Below are 20449 nucleotides of genomic sequence, written 5' to 3'. Positions count from 1 at the left end.
CTATTAAGTGCACCTAACATACATAAAGCTATGCTCAAATGTGAATGTTGGCCACATTATACACCACATGCAGAGTCTTGTGATTAGTAGGGGATACTGTAGCTTAACTTTCATGTTTCTGTCATGGTCTGTGGAATGCGTGATGCTCGGGTAGCCACACCCCCGGGCTGGGCCATCACTAGCACACCTGCTCTCCATCCCGGTGATTACACGGAGATCCACTTAATCCGGCGCTGACGGATGCTCCACGCCAGTCCGTAGTCATCCCCACAGTGATTTCTACTCGGCGTCTGCTACCTGCCTGTCCTCCGGCTCAACTGGATCTCGCGGCGCTCACCTGGCCCACTCGCCATTCCACGGACTTCCTGCCCCCACGGACTGCCACACTTCCCTCCCGAGCTCCCACGGTTCCGTTCTATCCCCCCCGCCGTCCCGATCCCGGCTTCCTCGTGTCATTGTTTCCCCGGATTTTTAGTTTCTGTTTTGCTCTCTACTTTCCCCGGGTCGCCTTTCGTTGTTTTAATAAAGTGTCTTTTTGTTAGCTCGGAGTCTGCACCTGGATCCTTTCGTGCCCGCGCACCACGGCGCATGACAGTTTCACAGTGGAAAAACAAAACAAGCACTGCATTGTTTGTTTGTCGTACCCAGTTTGGTGATGCCTATTTCCTGCAGGTCTTCCCAAGTGATGTCCGTGATGAAGTCGATGTTCTCGTAACCGTTCTGCACTAACATCTGGTGGTACTGGCTTAGACCAACAGAAGATAGCCATTCTCCTAGGCTAGCCTGTAAGAATGCCAGAAATAAGAGCGCTGAGCAGGCAGTAGCTTGTAGCTTCCCATGGTAGCTCAGAATATTAGCCCACAGGACACTTCGTGTCATGATCAACCAATCAAAGTTTTGGCATAGCAATGACATACAAGCATCTATTTGACTGGTTTAAAAAGTCTGTGTGTGCGTGTACTCACAGGTTTATGCTCAGGCAGCCACTCTGTAACACTTAGCTTGTTAATCTCTGATGTTATCTTCTTTCTGTGACCTGGTTTAGTTATTCCAATAGCGGTCAGATCCTACACACACACAAACATGTAAGTAAGAAGCTGTAAGTATATGTTCAGGCATTTTTATTCCACAAAGTACAAGAAAATCTCCCCAAGTGCCCATCACTCTCTGTCGTTCTCTCTCTGTCTTCCACACACACACACTCAGAAGAAAATTTGCAACACAAGAGATGGCGTGATATCTGATGAAGGCTTCTGTCGGCTAAAGGGAGAAGAGCGCGGATGTGTCAAACCCATAAGAAAAGCATGGCAAACAAAAGCAAATGTCTGCAGTGAAAGGAGGCGGCCAAAATTAAAAAAACAGGCTGAATCTGGTACGCAGACATGACCGCACTTTGATATAAAGAAGACAGAAATATCACAGAGCGCTGCACGGCACAAGTGCTACATTTGACTTCAGTGCAACTCACTGGAAGTTGTTAGGACACCCGAGAACACACTTTTATACAACAGCCGCCACGTACACTTGGCTGCATAAATCATTTTGTGGGACGAACCAGGAGACGAGGCCTCCGCTCAGTGACACATCTCTGATGAGAAAAGCCCTTTAAGCCATCGCTAATCTGAGTCCCTTCAGCGTGCACAAAGTGTGCATATATACACAAGTAATTTATGAATGCTATAAATTATTTGTTTTTAAGTGTGGCAGGGCCAGGATTGTTCCTCAAAGCTAGCAGCAGCAGGAGCAGTGTTGGAGGTGAGGTGAAGGGTCACAAAGTCGAACACAAGTTCACTGAGTTGGTTTTTGAATGTGTTAAATTTCTCTGCGTTCAACCGGCAGCTTAAAATGGAAACAACAAACACGTAAAAATACTATAGGTATCATCACAGGAGGATTTTTGTCTTTTATGGACTTTGTTTTAAGATCTTGATGCTAACATTTAAACCAGAGCTTATTTTTAATTCATATTTAGGCAGAATTCTGAAGACAATATTTAAACACAAAAACATTACATAATAATTTCCCCATACTGCAACTCTTTATTTGACATTCTCTTCTGAGTAAAAAGGAACTACTTTTAAAGGTCCACACATTAAGTACGACACACAACTTGCATTAAGTGACCACTAGGGTGTACCAAGAGCCACAGTACGCAGTAACATACAGTCGTCTTGTACTGGTTATTTTCTGTTTAACATTTTGCAAAAATAGGGATACGAACAGCAAGATGACTCGTGTCTCATTATCTTCATGGCCATTTTATGACCTTTCTTCAGACTTGAGCCGATGGCAAAGGTTTTAATACTGTGGGGCTGGTGAGAGCCCAGAGACTCAACAGTACGCGAAGGGGTTCACACATTTAAACCTTTTCTGGAGTCAGAGGGGGAAGGCAATACATGATCGAGGGGGGAGGAAAGTGAACGTAGGCAGGTGAGGCACGAGGCAGGAAAAGGCAGGTGGTTGGTTGAGTGGTTTAATTGTGCTCACTTGCGATTTTGTTTTGTAAAATAAATTATTTACATGCATATTGAAAACATCAAGGACAACACAAATCAAAGTCGTGCAGACTTGTTCTCATTGTGGTCCTTGGAGGTGCCTGCGACCTCTCTGGGAGTCAGGGTCAGGGTTTAGTTGCCTTACCTCCGGGGTCATTCGGCTAATGGTGGGCAAGTCATACCCAGCGCCCAGGAAGTTTGGAGCGTAGACCTGCAGCTGAAAGTCGCTCAGCCATTGGACAACGGCCTCTGAGCTCTACGGGAGAGAAGACAGGGGGCATGCGGTCACTGGCTCCATGTGTTTCTTCGACAGCCATTTTTTTTTCTCAGCAGGGCCAAGTAGGGCAAAAGAGGGGCTACATTTTAATGACCATGTCTTGTCATCTTTAGGGTGGTCCTAAGCTAATTCTTACACATTAATGGATGATTCAGCGGTATTATAAGCTGGCTGGCTACTGAAATAGCCCTGGACAGCCTCCCTTGGTCCTGCAGTGAAAACCAGGCTAAGGTTAGGAAGGGAAAACGTCCAGTCGACAGAATCTCAGCTACTACAGAAGGTCAGATTAGCAACAACAGGCTAATCTGTATCTTACACTTTACAGCTGGAAAGCAGAGAAAACACATAGTGTCTACTGTTTGTTTTGCACAGTGCTGCAAAAAAGGCAACGCCAGAAAACGCTGCTCTTAATTAGAAGCATACACATTCGCTTTTGCACACTTCCCCTTTTCAGATACTTTCACACTTCTAACCCCGATTTTCTGACTGATTGCATGTTAACTCAAAACCTTAAAAATTCACATTATAAGTTCAGCTTTCTGTCCATGTTTTATCTGTGATTGGCGTCTGTTAGACCGGCAGATGTTAGCTAACCAGGATGCGACATGAAAAGTGGGAAGCCACTGAGGCCTGGAAATCCTGGGTCTGGGATGTAGCTTAGCATGCTAAACAACAGTCAGACTAGCAAATATTTCCCTCCTGTTTTACAGTCCAACAATACCACAGGGTCAAAGACAGGCCTCTTACTGTTAAACGTAACTTTAAGCTAATCTTTGACTTCTTACGATTGCTACTGGAGTAAGCAAGTGTTATTGTTTTTGAAATAACTAAAAAAAATTCTAAGTGATTTTGATACTTTATACAGATTTTAAGAAACCAATTAGTTACTGGCTTTAAAGAACTTCATTAAGTTTGATTAAATGTGTAGCAATAAAAGTTGGACAATGTGGGACAGGTTATCAATGCTGTTGTGTGGTGTGAATATTCCAGGTGATTTGATATTGATCATGTAGGACAACTACAGGATACAGTTTTCTGCCTCGATAAGTCCAACATTCAGAAATGAAAAGTTTGTTTATATGGTGTTATGATATGTGTGCCCTATCTGTCCTATTTCTCACGAGGCTCATGTGTTGGCTTTTATAAATTAGACCCAATCAAGACTGAACACCGTATCAATATATGGGGTGAGCGTCGAAGGAATAAAAATGCTGTGCAGTCCCAGGTAAATTTGTTGCTTGGTGACCTTCATTATGACCCAGACCTTTATTATGATGGAGTATCATCATCATCATCATCATCATCGTTTATTTGTATAGCACTTTAAGAACACACCAGGCAGACCAAAGTGCTGAACAACACAGATCAAAACAACAACCAAATTAAAAATACCATAAAATCATTACAAACAATAAAATAATAAGAAGGTGTCAGTTTCCTACAGAGTTAAAAGCCAGGGAATAAAAATAGGTTTTCAATCTGGACTTAAAGACCTGCACTGATGACGCTTGTCTAATTTGGAGGGGAAGGTTATTCCAGAGTATGGTTAAAGTAGTGTCCTGCTGTGTGACAGCAGATGGAAAAGCAATCGGCCTAACTGGAAAACCACTGCTTGACTTCTTCCCACTCACACGCTGCTTTTCTTTAAACTCCCACATCCCTCCTGTCACTCTTGTTTTTCTCCATTCTTTCAGGCTCTTTCTCTCTTTCCCCGTGTCCCTCCTGCTTCCTCAAAGTCCCTCAAGAACCACCGGCGTTCTTCCCATCGTTCTTCCCATCGTTCTTCCCATCGTTCTTCCCATCGTTCTTCCCATCGTTCTTCCACGTTACCCGTCTAGGGAAGTATTGTGAAGCTGGGTGCAGAGGAATCGGGACTCTATCTAACAGATGGTCAGTAGAACATGGCTTACATGCTAGTGTGTGCACACATATACTGCAGGCAAGCGATGCACACTACCACCATGACCACCTGCTATTTAAATATGCTCACTGTTTTGTTTTTGGTTTTGTTTTGAACATGAAACGATTGTACAATGACACGTGAAGTCAAACACATGGGCAAACATGCACACATACACTGTACAGTAAATGACAATTTATTGCACATGGTGCAAGCTCAGATTTCACACTTTTAGTGCTAAGTCCACCCACGTTATGCACACTGCTGGGCCCCTGCCAGCACACACACACAACACACACCCGCCAATATCTAACTAGGATGTCCTTCCCTCAGGTGCACTATCAGATGTTTTTCCAGCAAAGTAAGAAAAATACAGCAATGGAAGAAGAGAAGCTGCAACTAAAAGGGGCGAATAACAATGGCCAGCAGGTAAAAGATAACAGAAATGCAGGATTTTCTCACACGCACACACGATTCCTCGTTCACGTTCATACAGGATCCACTCTCACACTCACCGTGTCGTGGCTGCATCCGAAAACTCGCAGCACGGACGAAGCCAGCTGCGAGAGAAACCGATGGGACATCCTGGTGTGTGTGTGTGTGTGTGTGTGTGTGTGTACAAGTGTGAGAGCGAGTGTTGTGGTTGTGGTGACTGAGAAGCTACGTTCTTATCATCCTGCAGTTAGATGCTGATGGTGGTGACTGCCTGTATGTGTTTGCATGAAAGGCGGAATCTGTAGGGATTTGGGACTGTCCTACCTTCCCCTCGCATGGACCCTCCCCCTTCCTGGTTGCCGTGGCATCATAAGGCGGCGCTTCGTGGAGTGGACAGCCTGATTGGCTCGACGTCCGAGAGGAGCTGGCAGAGCCTGTGAGGAGAAATATTGTTGGCCAGTCACAAATTGTCGTCCTATGCTTGCATACTTGGATCGATCAACAGGTGAGTTTATCGCTTGCTATCTGACCTCGAATCTCCTCCTTTAACTGCCTTGCGATCGGTCGTCTTCATTGTTTTGATGCTCAACCAACAGAATTCCTGGTTCCCAACATACAGCAAACCTTTTTTTAACCAATCACACCCTTCTACACTCCCTCCTACATCCCCTGCCTTGGCCATCTGTCTACCAAACAAGCCAAGATCTTTTTGTGTGTGAAAGCAAATGATGACATTTTCTAAAAGACCTGTGGATTAAGACTCATCCCACTCTCTTGCTCCCTGGTTCTGCTCTTCTCCTCTTTATTAGAAAGCATTGGCTCTTCTTTCTCTCACCAGCTTCCTGCTGCTTGTGCTTCGGTTTGTGTTATCAAATATTACAGTATGCCTAAAATACTTGGCGGTGAGATTAGTAATAAGCAACAAGAGGAAACGGAGAAAGCCTTCTTTCTTTTCTGGTCACCTGCCTGGCCTACCTGGAGGCTGATCCACAGACTTGGATTGCTCCATCAGATGCTCCTTCGCTTTGGCAGACTGAGACAAGACGGTGGCTAAAAGCTGGAAAAAACAAGTCCACACAAACACAGCACATTTATGAGACCACACTTTCATACACAGGAGCACCAACTTCTAACGACTTTCTTTTTACTGCCCTGACGTGGCATTCATTTTTTTCCAACATGCTGAAAATACAGCATATTTTCATCTCGATGCATGCTCAATCATCCCAAAGGTTGATTCTGTTCATCTGGACGTTTTCAGAGGGAGAAATGTTTCGTCACTCATCCAAGTCTTCAGTCTCAGCTGACTGCAGGTTTGCCCAGTCTTAGGCTACGTCCACACTAATACGTTTTCCTTTGAAAACGCATCTTTTTCTCTCAGTTTTGGCCTCCCGTCCACACTGAGACGGCGTTTTCGTTCAAGGATAACGCAGCATTTTGAAAACGCTCTCCAAAGCGCATACGTTTGAAAACGCCGTTTTCGCGTCGCAGTGTGGACAGCGAACCCGGAGCCTTTTCGAAAACGATGACGCATTTTAGTCACGTGATGCAGTCATGTGACCAATTAAACTAAGATAGCGGAGGGCATTTTGCAGCTCTGAAGTTTGACAGCCCTATTAAAGATTAATAACAGTTTGTACATGATTCAGAGAGCTTTTCTTTAAATTCTTTCATTCTCACTCGCTTTTGCAACTTTGTAATTTGTGTTACTCACAGACTCGCAACTCCACCTCATTGTTAGTCCATTTAAAAAAAGCTTTTCCTCGACAGTTTGCCGCGACGTTTCAAAAAGCCGGAAAGTAAATAAGCAGCAGACAGAAATGAGGCAGGTTGAATCTTCTTGCGTTTCACGCATGCTCAGGACTGGAACGTAAGTGTTTTCAGTCGTTTCAATGTGGACGCACAACTCTGTGAAAACGTCTGAAAACGTTAGCGTGGACGCGGAGCGTTTTCAGATGAAAACGTGTAAATAGACTGCAGCGTCGACGAGGTAGCTCTTCTGTGTTGTGCCATCCGCTTCGCCAGAGGTTGTTTGGTTTCCCCGATGTATAAATCCTGACAATCCTCCTGCACTGAACAGCGTACACTATGTTACTCTGTTTGTGTCGGGGGACCCGATCCTTGGGTTGGACCAGTTTTTTGGCGCAGCGTGTTTTGGGGTTCAAAAGCCACAGAGACCTGGTGTTTAGAAAAAATGCGTCTCAACTGCTCCGATACTCCTGACACGTACGGGATCACTACGGGTTTTCGCTTGGGCAGCGGTTGTCCTTCCCTCCTGGATCAGCTGGAGCTTTCTTTAGGTGATTGGGGAAACCTGGAGTCAGCTGAGACTGAAGACTTGGATGAATGACAAAACATTTCTCCCTCTGAAAACGCTACGTCCACATGAACAGAAGTACAATAGGGCAAGAATAGCTTCATTGCCACACTTCATCTGCCTGTTTGGCTGTTTTCCCACAGACGTCTGTTGGACTGGATGTCTTTTTGTGACCATAGCTATCGCCATCTGGTGGCCTTTCGGTAGAAAGTTTAAGACACTTAATTGGCTTCAGTTTTCCAACATAGAAGCTGCAGCCAAGTTTTAATTTTGTCTACCAGCCATGACCCAGTTAGCCTTGGCCCGCTGATATTAGCTACTTAAGCTAAATATCATTTAGCTAACATTACCGTATCACTACGTTGAGCTAGGAGTTGCGTAGTAGTCCCTTCGATTAACTACTGCTAACTTTCTGATAACTTAACCCCCTTCTGTTGAACACCTTGCTCCTCTGTACACTTAGCAAACCACAGTGTACGATCTCAAACATGGCACTCTTCATTAGCAAGACTTTACTGTCAGAATTAGCATCATATAGAAAGTAAAGACTATAAATTAGAAAACTGTGCATATCTTGCCACAGCTTGCATGGATACATAGTTGGTCAAACCAGTTTTTTAATGTTCTAATGAAAGACATGTTCAGATCAAGCGAAAGGTAATAACATTTCACATTATCATATATTCTTTGTTCTAAACATACTAAAGTTGATGCATCCCAGTAAGAAATCCTTCATTTTTAAGCTCTTAAGATAACTATTAGGTGAAAATGTTTTTGTCATGAACCACACAGCTGGAAACATGGTGGAAAATTCAGTCAGAGCTTCTTTTCTTTTTTTATTATAGATATAAAACCATGTGTTGGCTTCCCTGTGCCAACACGGAGGCCAAATTGAATTTATCTGAGGCATATTAAAACATAACAATGGCAGTAGTATGGAAAGGTTATATATAAAGGCAGGGAATAAACTCACTACTGTTACAATAGTCACCACAGGCTACACATTACACCAGAACAAATGAGGCTGTAGCAGCAAAACTAAAGTACATGTGAGTATATTTCAGGAATAATGAATTCTACTTTTCATTTGTTAAAGAAAAATGTGGTATCGCTTCTAATAAATGTTACTCCACAGGCCATCCATCCTGGATAAAACATGCGTTTAAAGGGTTTGGTTTCCTGAAATCATGATATCTGATGATAAGTGTCCATTTCATGCTCATATACTCATTCTAAATTACCTACTGTTGCCTTCAGGGGACAGTCACACCTTTGCTGAATATCATATCCTCAGTGAGAAAAAAGTCAGTTGCTTGGGTGCTGTTTCTGCCTTTTATAGATTCAGTACCTACATCATCTCAGTTAGAATTGATCTCTGGAGAAAAGGCTGTCTTTTGGGAAAAAAACCCTGACATGATGTATGCCGACTGCCACCGCATTAATCACAGTAAAACATCCTCCTGAAACCTGCAGCACTGCAATAAAAATTGGACTTCCAACGAAAGAGAAACGAGATGCAGAGAGAACAGAGGCTTTCACCGAGTCTGAGCTACACAAATCTGCTGTGTGGTTCTATTACTGTAGTGCGTTCAAATAACTGACATCCATCTGCATAATCTTTTTATGAGAGAAAAATGTGGGATATAATGTCCATGTGGCATATCTCTGTGCCACTACTTCAATCTTTAACGTCGTGGTATACTTTACTTTTACAGATGTTTTTTTAATGTTACATCTTATCTATAACAAATAGGAAAATATTAAAAAGAATAATGCATAAAGGCATAGCATAAAAAAGTCAAAGCACAGTTATCCACTCATCTGTTTGCCTACAAACTATTTACATGTGACGTCCTGAACTGTAGCTTCAAACAACAGCCCTGTACCTTCATTTTAAAGACAAGAAGAAATAAAAATGACTTTGATGTTGTCCACTCATTGGTAAGACTTGGAATAAATAAACATTCATAAGGAACAAAGGTTATATCTTCTATTCAATTCAATTCTATTCTATTTATGTAGCGCCAAATCACAACAAACGTCGCCTCACAGCGTTTTATAATGTACAGTAGATACAATATAATAGATCTTCTAAAAGCAGGATTAGTATCATCATGTAAGCCTTCATCAGTGATGATGTACATGGTGGTAGAGCCAATCCCTGAAGCGTTTGCTGCAGGTTTCCTAGTGTTTACTAGTATTTTATACTACAGTCACACTAGGATAAACTGTGGTTCGAGACCATGGCACAGAAAAATCACTGGAACCAGTGAACTTGAGATGTTGTTGTATTTGAAACAACATCCCTCTGAAGATGTGGAGCAGGTCTGCAACCACACAGTCAGTTACTGTGAAGTGACTCTGGTTCATCAAGATGGCGATAAAACAGCAATTAGGTGGAGTCAGTCTGCTTTCAGTGTAAAACTGGTGTCAAGTTTGGATGGTGCAGGGTGGTGGTATCTACAAAATGAGATGCTTTTATATAGCAATATAACCAGAAAACAACCAGCTGCAAACCAGGTTTAGACTCAGATTGATGAAAGGTGTTGGCAAAATGTTATTCCTTTACAAAGGTTTGCAAACCTTTGGAGTACCTGGAAGTGAAGCCCGTTCTTACTCCCGACGCGTAATATACCGACGATTTCTCACATCCCGAGGCGTTCCATTGGAAAGGTGACCACCCACGCTCCTATGCTACGCGCCGGATTGAGCATGAAATCGAATAGGATGACGCTCCTGCGGTAACACACGTTCCAGCCGTGTATTCCAGCCCTGACCCTAATCCCTAATCCTAACCATAACCTTACCTTAACCTTAGTTAGTGTTTTCCAAAGCGATTTAAGTAAAATAAACGTGCATGTGTAGATTGATTCCAAACAGTTCTCATGTTTCCTCATTTTTCCAAACTCGTAATATAGGAACGTGTTGGGTGGCGTAATATACGTGTAAGTGCAATCAGTTGGACTGCAGTTATTTGGAGACACATTTCCCAGGCGACCTGAACAATGAAAGTACTGGGCGGGACTTGAGAGATTTGCAGCCACCAACTAATTGCTGTAACTACAATGCAATCACGAAGCAAGCGCAGATTTTTCCCAGTTGCAGAGGCCGCAGTTTTAACTTTAGTGTGACTGAACCATTATTAGCCCGTTGCCTTAGCACTAAGGAAACCCACATGAATGAAAGTCTCGAAACTTGCTAGCATTACCTAATAACTTAGCACTCTACTAACTTTGAACTTAAAACCTAAACTATAGTCAAAACCAATGGATATTGTCACACTGGCTACATTATACTTTTATAAAATAGTTTTTTTAAATTAAATAAACACAAGCCCCCAAAGCCTGTTCAGTTGTCATTTTTGACCTCCAGTAGCCAAGTAACCAGTCATGAGATGTTACAATTTATTGCACAGCCACAAATATTTCAATTTCAGCTTTTAACTCCCAGCTTGTTACGTTTTACAAACTACGGCTACGTTCACTCTGCAGGTCTTGATGCTCAACTCCGATTTTTTTATCAAATCTGATTTTTTCGTCTGCTCGTTCACACTACAGATAAAATGCGACAGCAAACGCGCTCTAGTGTGAACGCTCAAAGTGCCCGCATGCACAAAAGAAGACGTCACACACAACGCGCTCTGTTTACACCCAGAGCAACAGTATTGTTTGACTGATGGCCTTAATATAAAGACTTCGGACTTTACGTTTCCTAATTTTGCTTTAAGTTATAAAGTTATTTTGTTATTTACAAACTAACTTTATAACTATCATTATTGCTGTTTTAGAGGAGCGCTGCTTCAAAGGATAGCTGCAGGTTTCTGTCAGAATCTGCAGATTATACAGTACAAATAAAATGTTCACGTTTCTCCAACGCTCTCTTCCCAACATCTACACTGGATGGCCAGGAAGCGTTCGCGATGTCTTCTCCGGCGCTGATAATTGGCGTCTGTCTCGTGTCAGTGACGTAAAAGACGGATTTAATGCGACATGACCATCAAACAGCAGTCGCTTTCTGAAACATCGGATATGTATCGGATTCAGCACCACATACGAAAGTGACCCCGATCGGATTTGAAAATATCGGATTTGAGCCGTTCACACTGTCACCATGATGGGATAGATGGTCGCACAGGGTCAGAAAAGTCGGATTTGATGCGCTTTCGCCTGCAGTGTGAATGCAGCCTAAAGGACCATTTCATAATACCTCAGAAAATTTCACTACTTGTTTAAGATCATCCGTTAGGTTTAGTCAAGTGTTTGCGTGTGTGTGTGTGTGTGTGTGTGTGTGTGTGTGTGTGTGTGTGTGTGTGTAGGGTACCTTAACCCCCTCAGCCTGTGCGTGGAGGATGTGTGCAGCGCTGCCAGCACTCTGCCCACTGCCTGATGACCTCACACTGGTTACACTGCCGGAACTACCGACGCTGCTGCGATCTCCACCTGGAACACACACACACACACACACACACACACGACATACACATACATTCACACACGCATGCAACCGCCCAAACAACACGTATAGATTTTGTTCATACGAATGCAAACATGCAACAAGATGGATGCATACAGTCACACACACACAGACACACACACACAAACACACGCATTGAGTGGTTTAGCTGATATCCAAAGCAGTGTGGTAAGAGGTGTGACTCTCCATTGAAATGCACTGGGCAGCATGTGGTTGGATGCACAGGACGGACAGACAGGGTGACGGACGATTGAGTGACGAACAGAAAAGTGGAATAAAGACACTTTCATACATGTTGCACACACACGTGCGCGCACACACCATCTTTTCTCTTGGGTTTTCTCTCAGATTTTTTAGCTTTCTTGATGTCCCCACACAAGCAGTTGGAAAGACACGCACGCACAAAGACTGTAGACCGATGCAGATGGCTGCAGTCCTACACATAAGGCCGCTGACTTCAGCTAAGCTTCGGATGGAAGGATAAGCAGGAGATGGGAGACTGTCAGGAGCAGGTCAAAGAGTACCTGAAAGCCTTCAAACCACATCATCTTGTGGTTCAAACAAACAGATGAGTGGTTTCTGTCTTCCAGACATTTGTACTACTGTAGGCACTTAGAAATGGCAGCGCTGGGTATGAAAAGTTTTTCTGAATGGCGTCAGATACTGTTTGACCCCTGGTCAGACCTTCAGGTTTCAGGGATTGAGGGCTCAGCGCAGCGCGGCTTAGTTACCTGCCACAGGCTTGCGCAGTACCCAGATCTCTTCGTTGGAGCCTCCATGGGGCCCGCTGGACGGGGTAGGAGAACTTTGAGGACTTGCCTCTGAGCCGCGACAACCTTCAACACAGAATACCACTGTTAGCCGCTAACTGACTCTAAAGTGACCGAGGAAACTGGTGTTGTTCTGCCACTTAACGCAGTAATACTTCATTTTTCTGTGGAACAGAACTATAGCAATCAGCACTGTGCTTATTTATGCAGCCATGCATTACACTTTTATTTTATAAAAACACTAATAATTGTCTATTTTGCTGCTAAATGTTCCCATTTCATAGGTAGCTGCTAACACCATGTGTCATGAGTCAACGTATGGTAGCTTTGTATTCAATTACAAGGTCCACAGAACAAGTGGGACTAACAGTAACTGTCCACATGTTCACAATAATACTGCAGGGCTTACGTCTGCTCTTTCTTTTTATATGTTTGTGATATTTAGCATTCAAATTTGACCTCAGAGTGGATTTAATATGAGGTTAGCACACAGGTCTGCACTTAATACTGCAGCTATCAATGCTACGTATGTGTACTGTACTATGTAACAAGTTCATATGATATATATTTATATATATTATATGTATAAGTTTGTATAAAATACATGAGATTATATCTGCTCCTTAAATATACTTTAAACCAAGTGCAGGCCGTGGTAACGGCTGACGTTTGCAGATTACTGAGGTTCCCAGATTAGGCTTAACGCCTCTCAGTGGCCTCACATTTTCTCATGTTAGTCCTAAATCGCTTCAGACGACAGCATCTTGAATCACAACCTGCCTTGATCCATAAAAAAAGTTGCAATGGATAAATTTACACTGTCGTCTGGAGTATGTTCATATTCATATTCGTCCTATTCTCAGAACAGCAAGGATAAAGTGGAGTTAATTAAGTTAACTCTAAAGTAATTCTTGAAAAAGACAGGAAGTAAGTCCAGTAGGAGAGAGGAGCAATAAAGGAAAGGTTTCAAACTTACACACATTCTCTCTCTCACACACAGAAAAAAACACAGCATATATATATAGATATATGAAAACATTTATATACCAATAGTACATAAATAAATCCATAACATGAAAATCTGTGTATATACACATATATGCCATAATGTACATACACATACATATATAATGCATCCAAAAATATGTGATTATATATGTTGGGCTTTTCAGAATGGGGCTGCTGTAGTGCATTTGGAGAGTATTATAAATAAACCATTATAACCATCTTAATAAGGGCTGGATAATGGTTTACATGTGTGACCAACAGTGCTGCAGAGAAACTGAGCTGCGATGCTCCTTGTGGACATTTTGCATCCCTCAGAGTGACCTTGGGAACGTTATTGACCAGTCTGTTTCCACATCCTTTCATAGAGCCCGATATTCCAGCTGCTTGTGAAATGTGCCGTCTTTGAACCATCGAGGCTCAGAGAAAACATGCTGAGCTGACATAGTTGTGATGAAGAAAGGAAGGACTCGTTTTCCTCGAGGTAACAGAATGGTCTCCCATTCACAGAGCCGTTTACAATCAGTGAAAAACTTACCTGCACAGCACTGACGGGGACATTTTCTAGCAATGTATTTGGGTCTTTTATGCAACACTTGACATTTTATACCTTGTAAGTTGCCAACTTTTACATAGTCTTTTTTTCTCCCCCCTAATATCTCATGTTCAACAATCAAAGAAGATAAAATTTGTATTATTCAGGAAGCAGTTTCTCACTGAATAGCTAGAAAATGTCCCCGTTTGGTAAAGAGAAACGCCAAAAGTATTACAAACACAAAGCTGTCAAACTAAAACTCCTCCCAATATGAAAAGAAAAACACCTTTACTGTATGTTTCTTTCAATCATAACAATTTCTAACTCTCCAAACCCTTCAACACATGTACAGACCTAAGAGTTTATTGAAATAATTCACCAACTCACTCACACACAAACACACACTCACATCCAGTGACGGTAAGTGAACAAGGTGGGTAAAAGTGATGCTAAAATGAACAGACGTGAAACGGCACGCAGGACGAGGACAGAACAGAAAACACTCTGGCTTGTTCAGGAGAGGGCTTCGAGTGGAGCGTGTCGGGATAAGGAGCAGGGCTGCCCTGGTGGCTGGGACGATGGTGAAATTCAGGGAAGGAGGGAAGAACAAAAGGAAACGGAAACGGGGGGAAAGAACTGTAAAAACCAAAAACTACAAATCAAGACAACTAAAGCACAAACCAACTCAGGAGAACAGAGGTTTGTCACAAAATGAGGAGCCTACCCAGCCTATTTGACACCTAACTTCTCTTATTAGCAAAGACGCTGAAAGCATTTTTTAAAAATGTGGCGCTGCTGTTCAGTTGCACCACTTTAACAGCATCGACTGCTTGTCTGTCTTCTGCTCATCTGTTGGGCTGTTTTTACTGAAAAGGTCTGAATACAACCAAATAACGTAAAATAGTTTTCTGCAAAATGAATCAGTAATTTAAGCCTAACTCACTGAGAGTACTGGCATTTCAAGGGATGAAGATAACAGTCCTTCTAACTGACACATATTTACATCAGTCCCATCAATGACTGTTTTGCTTAAATATAGGGTCAACCTCAGAGTTCTTGCCCCAAGTGGAAGAGTTTAAGTATCTCTGGGTTTTGTTCACATGTGACGGGAGAAAGGAGCGGGAGATCGACAGATGGATGTGGATGCTGTAGCTGTCTGTGGTGGTGAAGAGAGAGCTGAGTGTAAAAGCAAAGCAATTTACCGGCTGATCTACGTCCCTGCCCTCACCTATGGCCACGAGCTGTGGGTAGTGACCGAAAGAACGAGATCGCGGATACAAGCGGCGGAAATGAGCTTCCTCCGAAGGGTGGCTGGCCTCTCCCTTAGAGATAGGGTGAGAGGTTTGGCCATCCGGGAGGGGCTCAGAGTAGAGCAGCTGCTGCTCCACATCGAAAGGAGCCAGCTGAGGTGGTTCGGGCATCTGACAAGGATGCCTCCTGGGCGCCTCCTGGGTGAGGTGTTCCAGGCATGTCCCACCGGGAGGAGGCAGACCCAGGAGGCGCTCTGGTTACCAGCAAGTTGTCTTGGTTAGGCTATTTTTTGTTTAGCCAAACGTTATATTGGCAACCTTTCAGAAACTATTCAATTCAATTTTCAATTCAATTTTATTTATATAGCGCCAAATCACAACATAAGTCGCCTCAAGGCGCTTCATAGATACAGAGAAAAACCCAACAATCATATGACCCCCTATGAGCAAGCACACTCTAAAAAGTAATTAATGGGATCTTTAGTCATTACTTACATATATATGTTGTTGTGAAATGAAAAATCAAGTTCATAAATACTGTTAGACTTCCTAATTAAAATTTTTATTTTATTGAGTTCGGGTGACACATAAATTATGCCTCTTTACTCAATATATAATCGTGATTTGTCTGAATTTAAAATCTTCTTTTAATCAGAAAACAATATAATTTTAAGTTCTGTCGATGTAAAATACAACTTGATGACATGTAAACAGCTCACAGTTCCCTTCTTCTACACAAGCGGACATATTCAACAGCACGTGTTCAAGGTTTATCAAGAGCTGTGTTGGTCGCGAACGGTGAGTAATTTTATGCGAAATTACACATATCTGCAGTCGCTCTGGATTTTGTTAGTTTACTTTAAAACAACGACGTAACATACATAACATACATCTTAGCTTGCCCCCGCGTTTGTGTGTTTTAATATACACACAGCAGCTAATTCCGCGATAGCATAAATTGTTGGGCTCTTTTTGGAAAATTTAACACTGACGTTACTCTAATGCAGACCACTGTAATTGTCTTATAATTTTTAAAAGATAGCGGACGTTGTTAGCCCCGGCGCAAACTACTATGCTAACATAGCTAGCCAAGCTAAGTTGTGTTCACTGTGATTTTATTTTTGAAATGTGAAATTTATTTTTTGAAGGGAAGCATTTTATGTTAGTAATTGTTAAGAAACGCTTCTAAATTTTCGTAACGTTACGGGGTGGAGTTCAACCCCATTGGCTTCTGCGCAGGAAGTGCAGTCGCCATTAGTCCGGTGTGTCTGTTGACCGCTAAGAGCGGTTCTTCACCGGCTGCTCGGCCTATTTTCACAGGTAAAAGACCAGACTTAAGTGCACTGTGCCGCATATGGTAGGCTAGTTAGCTGTCCCTAATTTTTGGGTACTTTCCGTGTTTTGTAGAGACGTAGAGGCGACGTGCATTGGCACTGGCTGTAACATTGATATGCCTCAATAAAGGTTGAAAGTAAGAAAAAAATCAATAGCGGGCCGCCATCTTGGTTGGGTCCCCATTCACCACCAGTGCATTTTTTCTACTGAGGAATGTATTCACCCATGGTAAATAAGGAAAATGTTTAAATATTTTTCCAAACAGATAAGGCAAGAAAGGTCAATAATCCCACATATGGTTTCAGTAGTATGCCAGTTTTTGCAACACTAGGGTGCACAAAAATGACCATAGCTGCTGACTCAGCATTGATTCCAATTTGGTTTTGGAGAATGAAATGAAAACAGATCAAGTGGGATTATTGACATTGTAGCTTGTGTATAAAAAAGTTTGGGTTTTTTTTTTCGTATTTACTGTCAGAAATGATTCTGTCCTGTCATGCCACACCTTATGTTTGCTTTTGTTGATAAAAAAAAAAAAACTATATATATATATATATATATATATATATATATCCATCCAGCCATCTTCATCCGCTTTATCCGGGGCCGGGTCGCGGGGGCAGCAGCCTAAGCAAAGAGGCCCAGACCTCTCTCTCCCCAGCCACCTCCTCCAGCTTATCCGGGGGGATACCAAGGCGTTCCCAGGCCAGCCGAAAGATATAATCTCTCCAGCGTGTCCTGGGTCTGCCCCGGGGCCTCCTCCCGGTGGGACATGCCTGGAACACCTCACCCAGGAGGCGCCCAGGGGGCATCCTTGTCAGATGCCCGAACCACCTCAGCTGGCTCCTTTCGATGTGGAGCAGCAGCTGCTCTACTCTGAGCCCCTCCCGGATGGCCGAACTTCTCACCCTATCTCTAAGGGAGAGGCCAGCCACCCTTCGGAGGAAGCTCATTTCTGCCGCTTGTATCTGCGATCTCGTTCTTTCGGTCACTACCCACAGCTCGTGGCCATAGGTGAGGGTAGGGACGTAGATCGACCGGTAAATTGAGAGCTTCGCTTTTACACTATATATATATATATATATATATTTATTTTTTTGAGTTAACACATTCCTCAGTAGAAATACATGCACTGGGGGCGAGTGGAGACCCCTCCAAGATCGCGGTCGGTGGGGATACATGCTCCAACAGACTGGCCCAGTCCATGTCACCTCTATGTATATTTGATCTATGGAAAGCCACGTTAGGCTTTCCAGCACCCAGTGTATTCAGGTCTATGTAGTTTTGAATGTTTGGTTCTAGCTCACACAGCTTTGACAGGTGAAACTTATTCACTGTATTGAAGACTCACAGGTGAAGTTGAAAATACCATCTTTTGTATTTTTGTGCAGGCACAACTTTCTGGTGTTATACACTGTCCTGGCGTTGCAGATCTAGGGGTTCCAGTTAAGACGTGGTCAGCCTTCTAAAGAAAGTGGGAATCTCACCGAAATATTCAGTTACTTTGCTGTGTTTCTTGCCAGGACAAAGGCTCAAACCATCATCTTCTCCTGGTATCGAATACCAAGGGACCTTCTGAAGTAAGCTTTAACAAGTAAGCTTGAATTGAGTAATTCAGAATCATGAAGTATGGATTGGCCTTGCAAAATCTGTAAATTTGCAACCTCCACTAAGGAAGAGCTGATGAAACATTATAGGTTACGCCATATCCCCAGTGTACAGCCTCTGCCATGTCCTTACCTAGATTGTTTTTGTTCATTTAAGTTATGGGGTAGCCTAAAATCACACATATCAAGGAAACACTCAACTCACTCAACAATGAGAACCTCTGAAATACTCAGTTTCTGTTGCCAGTTCTGTAATGTGGGCACATTTTTCACTGAAAAAGAGTATTTTGAACACCTTCTATTTTTTTCTATCATTCAGCACAACACAGTTGAAAAGCGCAGAGAAATTGCTGTTCGCTGCCTCATAGTCTATCTTGGAGAGAAGGAGGAGGATCTTTTCAAACAATACAGCGTAAGTACTTGAGTTGGTTTTTAATTTTTTGTTTAGTTTTGAATGCATGTCCCTGTTGGGTCTTTGTGTTTTGTTCATTGGATTTTCTGTTCAGGGTTGAGTATTTAAGTCATTCAGTGCCATAGACGTCTTTAGACGTCAAAATGAATCCGAACGCTCAGTGCCATAGACGCCTCTTGAGCTTTTTATTGAATTGAGAAGGTGGTGGAGTTGATTACATGGATAAAATCCCACCAGCGTGACAGTCGGCTCTACTGAGAACGAGTATTGTGGCGCGATTTTTGATCCAGCTCGTCATTTCGAGCTTGAGGTGTCTGCAGCCTGACGTCATGGTTTTTCTAGCGATTCCAGTGAACATGAACCGGATTTATCTGACCAGTATCTCCTGTTAGAAACTTCTGAAGGCAGCAGGGACCAGAATAATGAACGATTTGCTGCATAAAACGCACAGAAATTGTTGATAGATGAACCGATGGCCGGGTGGGGGGTGAACAGACTAAGTCGCGCACTCACTTGTGCACATGCAGGAGTAACACACACACACAGACTCTCTGAATCATAAATCAGTCGCTTTTTTCTTATATATTTTTCAAATGTTGAAATTGTCTATAAACAACTATTTTTATACAAAAAATAATCTGCCAAAAGTACATTTTTACAGGTGATTTATTTACTTCATAGTAGTAAAACTTAGTTGAGATGTTGCATGAATCATTGAAATACGAAATATTTACATCAAAGTCACTGATCTGCTAGAAAAACCTATTTACACAAAGCGCTTTTGATCCAGAAACAGGTGTTTTGTCATGAAAGTTTCTCTTTTCTACTGCAGATTTCTAAATAACAGAGGTAGAAACATTTTTTTTTTGCTGCTGAAAGAAGAGAGACTCATTTTTGTCATGGTGGTTTCAGAATTCACATAGTCATAGAACAAAATATTCTGTGAGCCTTCAAAATCAGTGAAAAAGCTAAATATCTCTGGAACTGAGGGGGGTATGAAATCTGAGAGTGGCTGGCACTGAATGAGTTAAGGGACATTCCAACCCTAAGTGAAGATATGTCTATTGCCATGTATAAGTGAGAAAAAAGCATTTCAGAATTACAATCCGAAGATGTTTATTGCCATTGTCATTGAACATAATTTGCTGAATAGAAACCTGTTTCCGTGATAAGGTGCAACATAAACACACAGGATAAAAAATTTTGTAGCCAGCGCAGTCATTTTCCTGATCTGGCAGCAGCTTTAGCAGAGCATAAACAATGGATGTGAATGGCAGGTACTAGCATTTTGTGTGCAAAAGTGATTAAAATCACTCAATAATGATACCAAGTATTCCTGGGGAGCTCAACAATCATGCTGACTGCAAATGAAAAGTATGAATTGACATGAAGGATTTTCAGGAGCCGATTTAGACTTTGGACTACATTACGACAAAGCACTGCTGTAAGCCTCCACATGGTTATAACACAGCAGTTGAAGCCACTGCCGACCAGTGTCTATAAACCAACATGCTATTTGTGCAATATTTCTTCAACAAATCAAAGACCCATCCATTGTTACTGCAGCTTACCATGCTTGTATAGTAGTGGCTGTGTGTGTTTGTTTATGGAAGCTGGAGGCTTTTCCAACTGTTGCGT

General features: G+C 42.5%; 1 protein-coding gene across 6 annotated transcripts in view; it reads right to left on the bottom strand.

Moving 5' to 3' along the window:
- Positions 1 to 20449, bottom strand: part of caskin1 (CASK interacting protein 1) — a 137394-nt gene that overhangs the window by 13212 nt on the left and 103733 nt on the right. For 3 of the 6 annotated variants that reach the window (XM_085453172.1, XM_085453173.1, XM_085453176.1), the window contains 7 exons: positions 12629 to 12733; positions 11745 to 11863; positions 6083 to 6164; positions 5432 to 5541; positions 2641 to 2751; positions 966 to 1067; positions 645 to 783 (listed from right to left, as the gene is read on the bottom strand). In XM_085453172.1, the coding sequence (XP_085309298.1) occupies positions 645 to 783; positions 966 to 1067; positions 2641 to 2751; positions 5432 to 5541; positions 6083 to 6164; positions 11745 to 11863; positions 12629 to 12733 (768 nt within the window). The remainder of the gene's footprint in view (positions 1 to 644; positions 784 to 965; positions 1068 to 2640; positions 2752 to 5431; positions 5542 to 6082; positions 6165 to 11744; positions 11864 to 12628; positions 12734 to 20449) is intronic. The other 3 variants (XM_085453174.1, XM_085453177.1, XM_085453175.1) reach the window with 2 other exon arrangements.

This window comes from Copadichromis virginalis, linkage group LG4 (genome assembly GCF_057382275.1).
Source record: "Copadichromis virginalis isolate Kocher_CV1m ecotype Utaka linkage group LG4, C_Virginalis_male_GT1.1, whole genome shotgun sequence".
Classification (NCBI taxonomy): domain Eukaryota; kingdom Metazoa; phylum Chordata; class Actinopteri; order Cichliformes; family Cichlidae; genus Copadichromis; species Copadichromis virginalis.
Note: the sequence above shows the minus strand (reverse complement) of the source record. Positions and strands in the feature narration are given on the sequence as shown.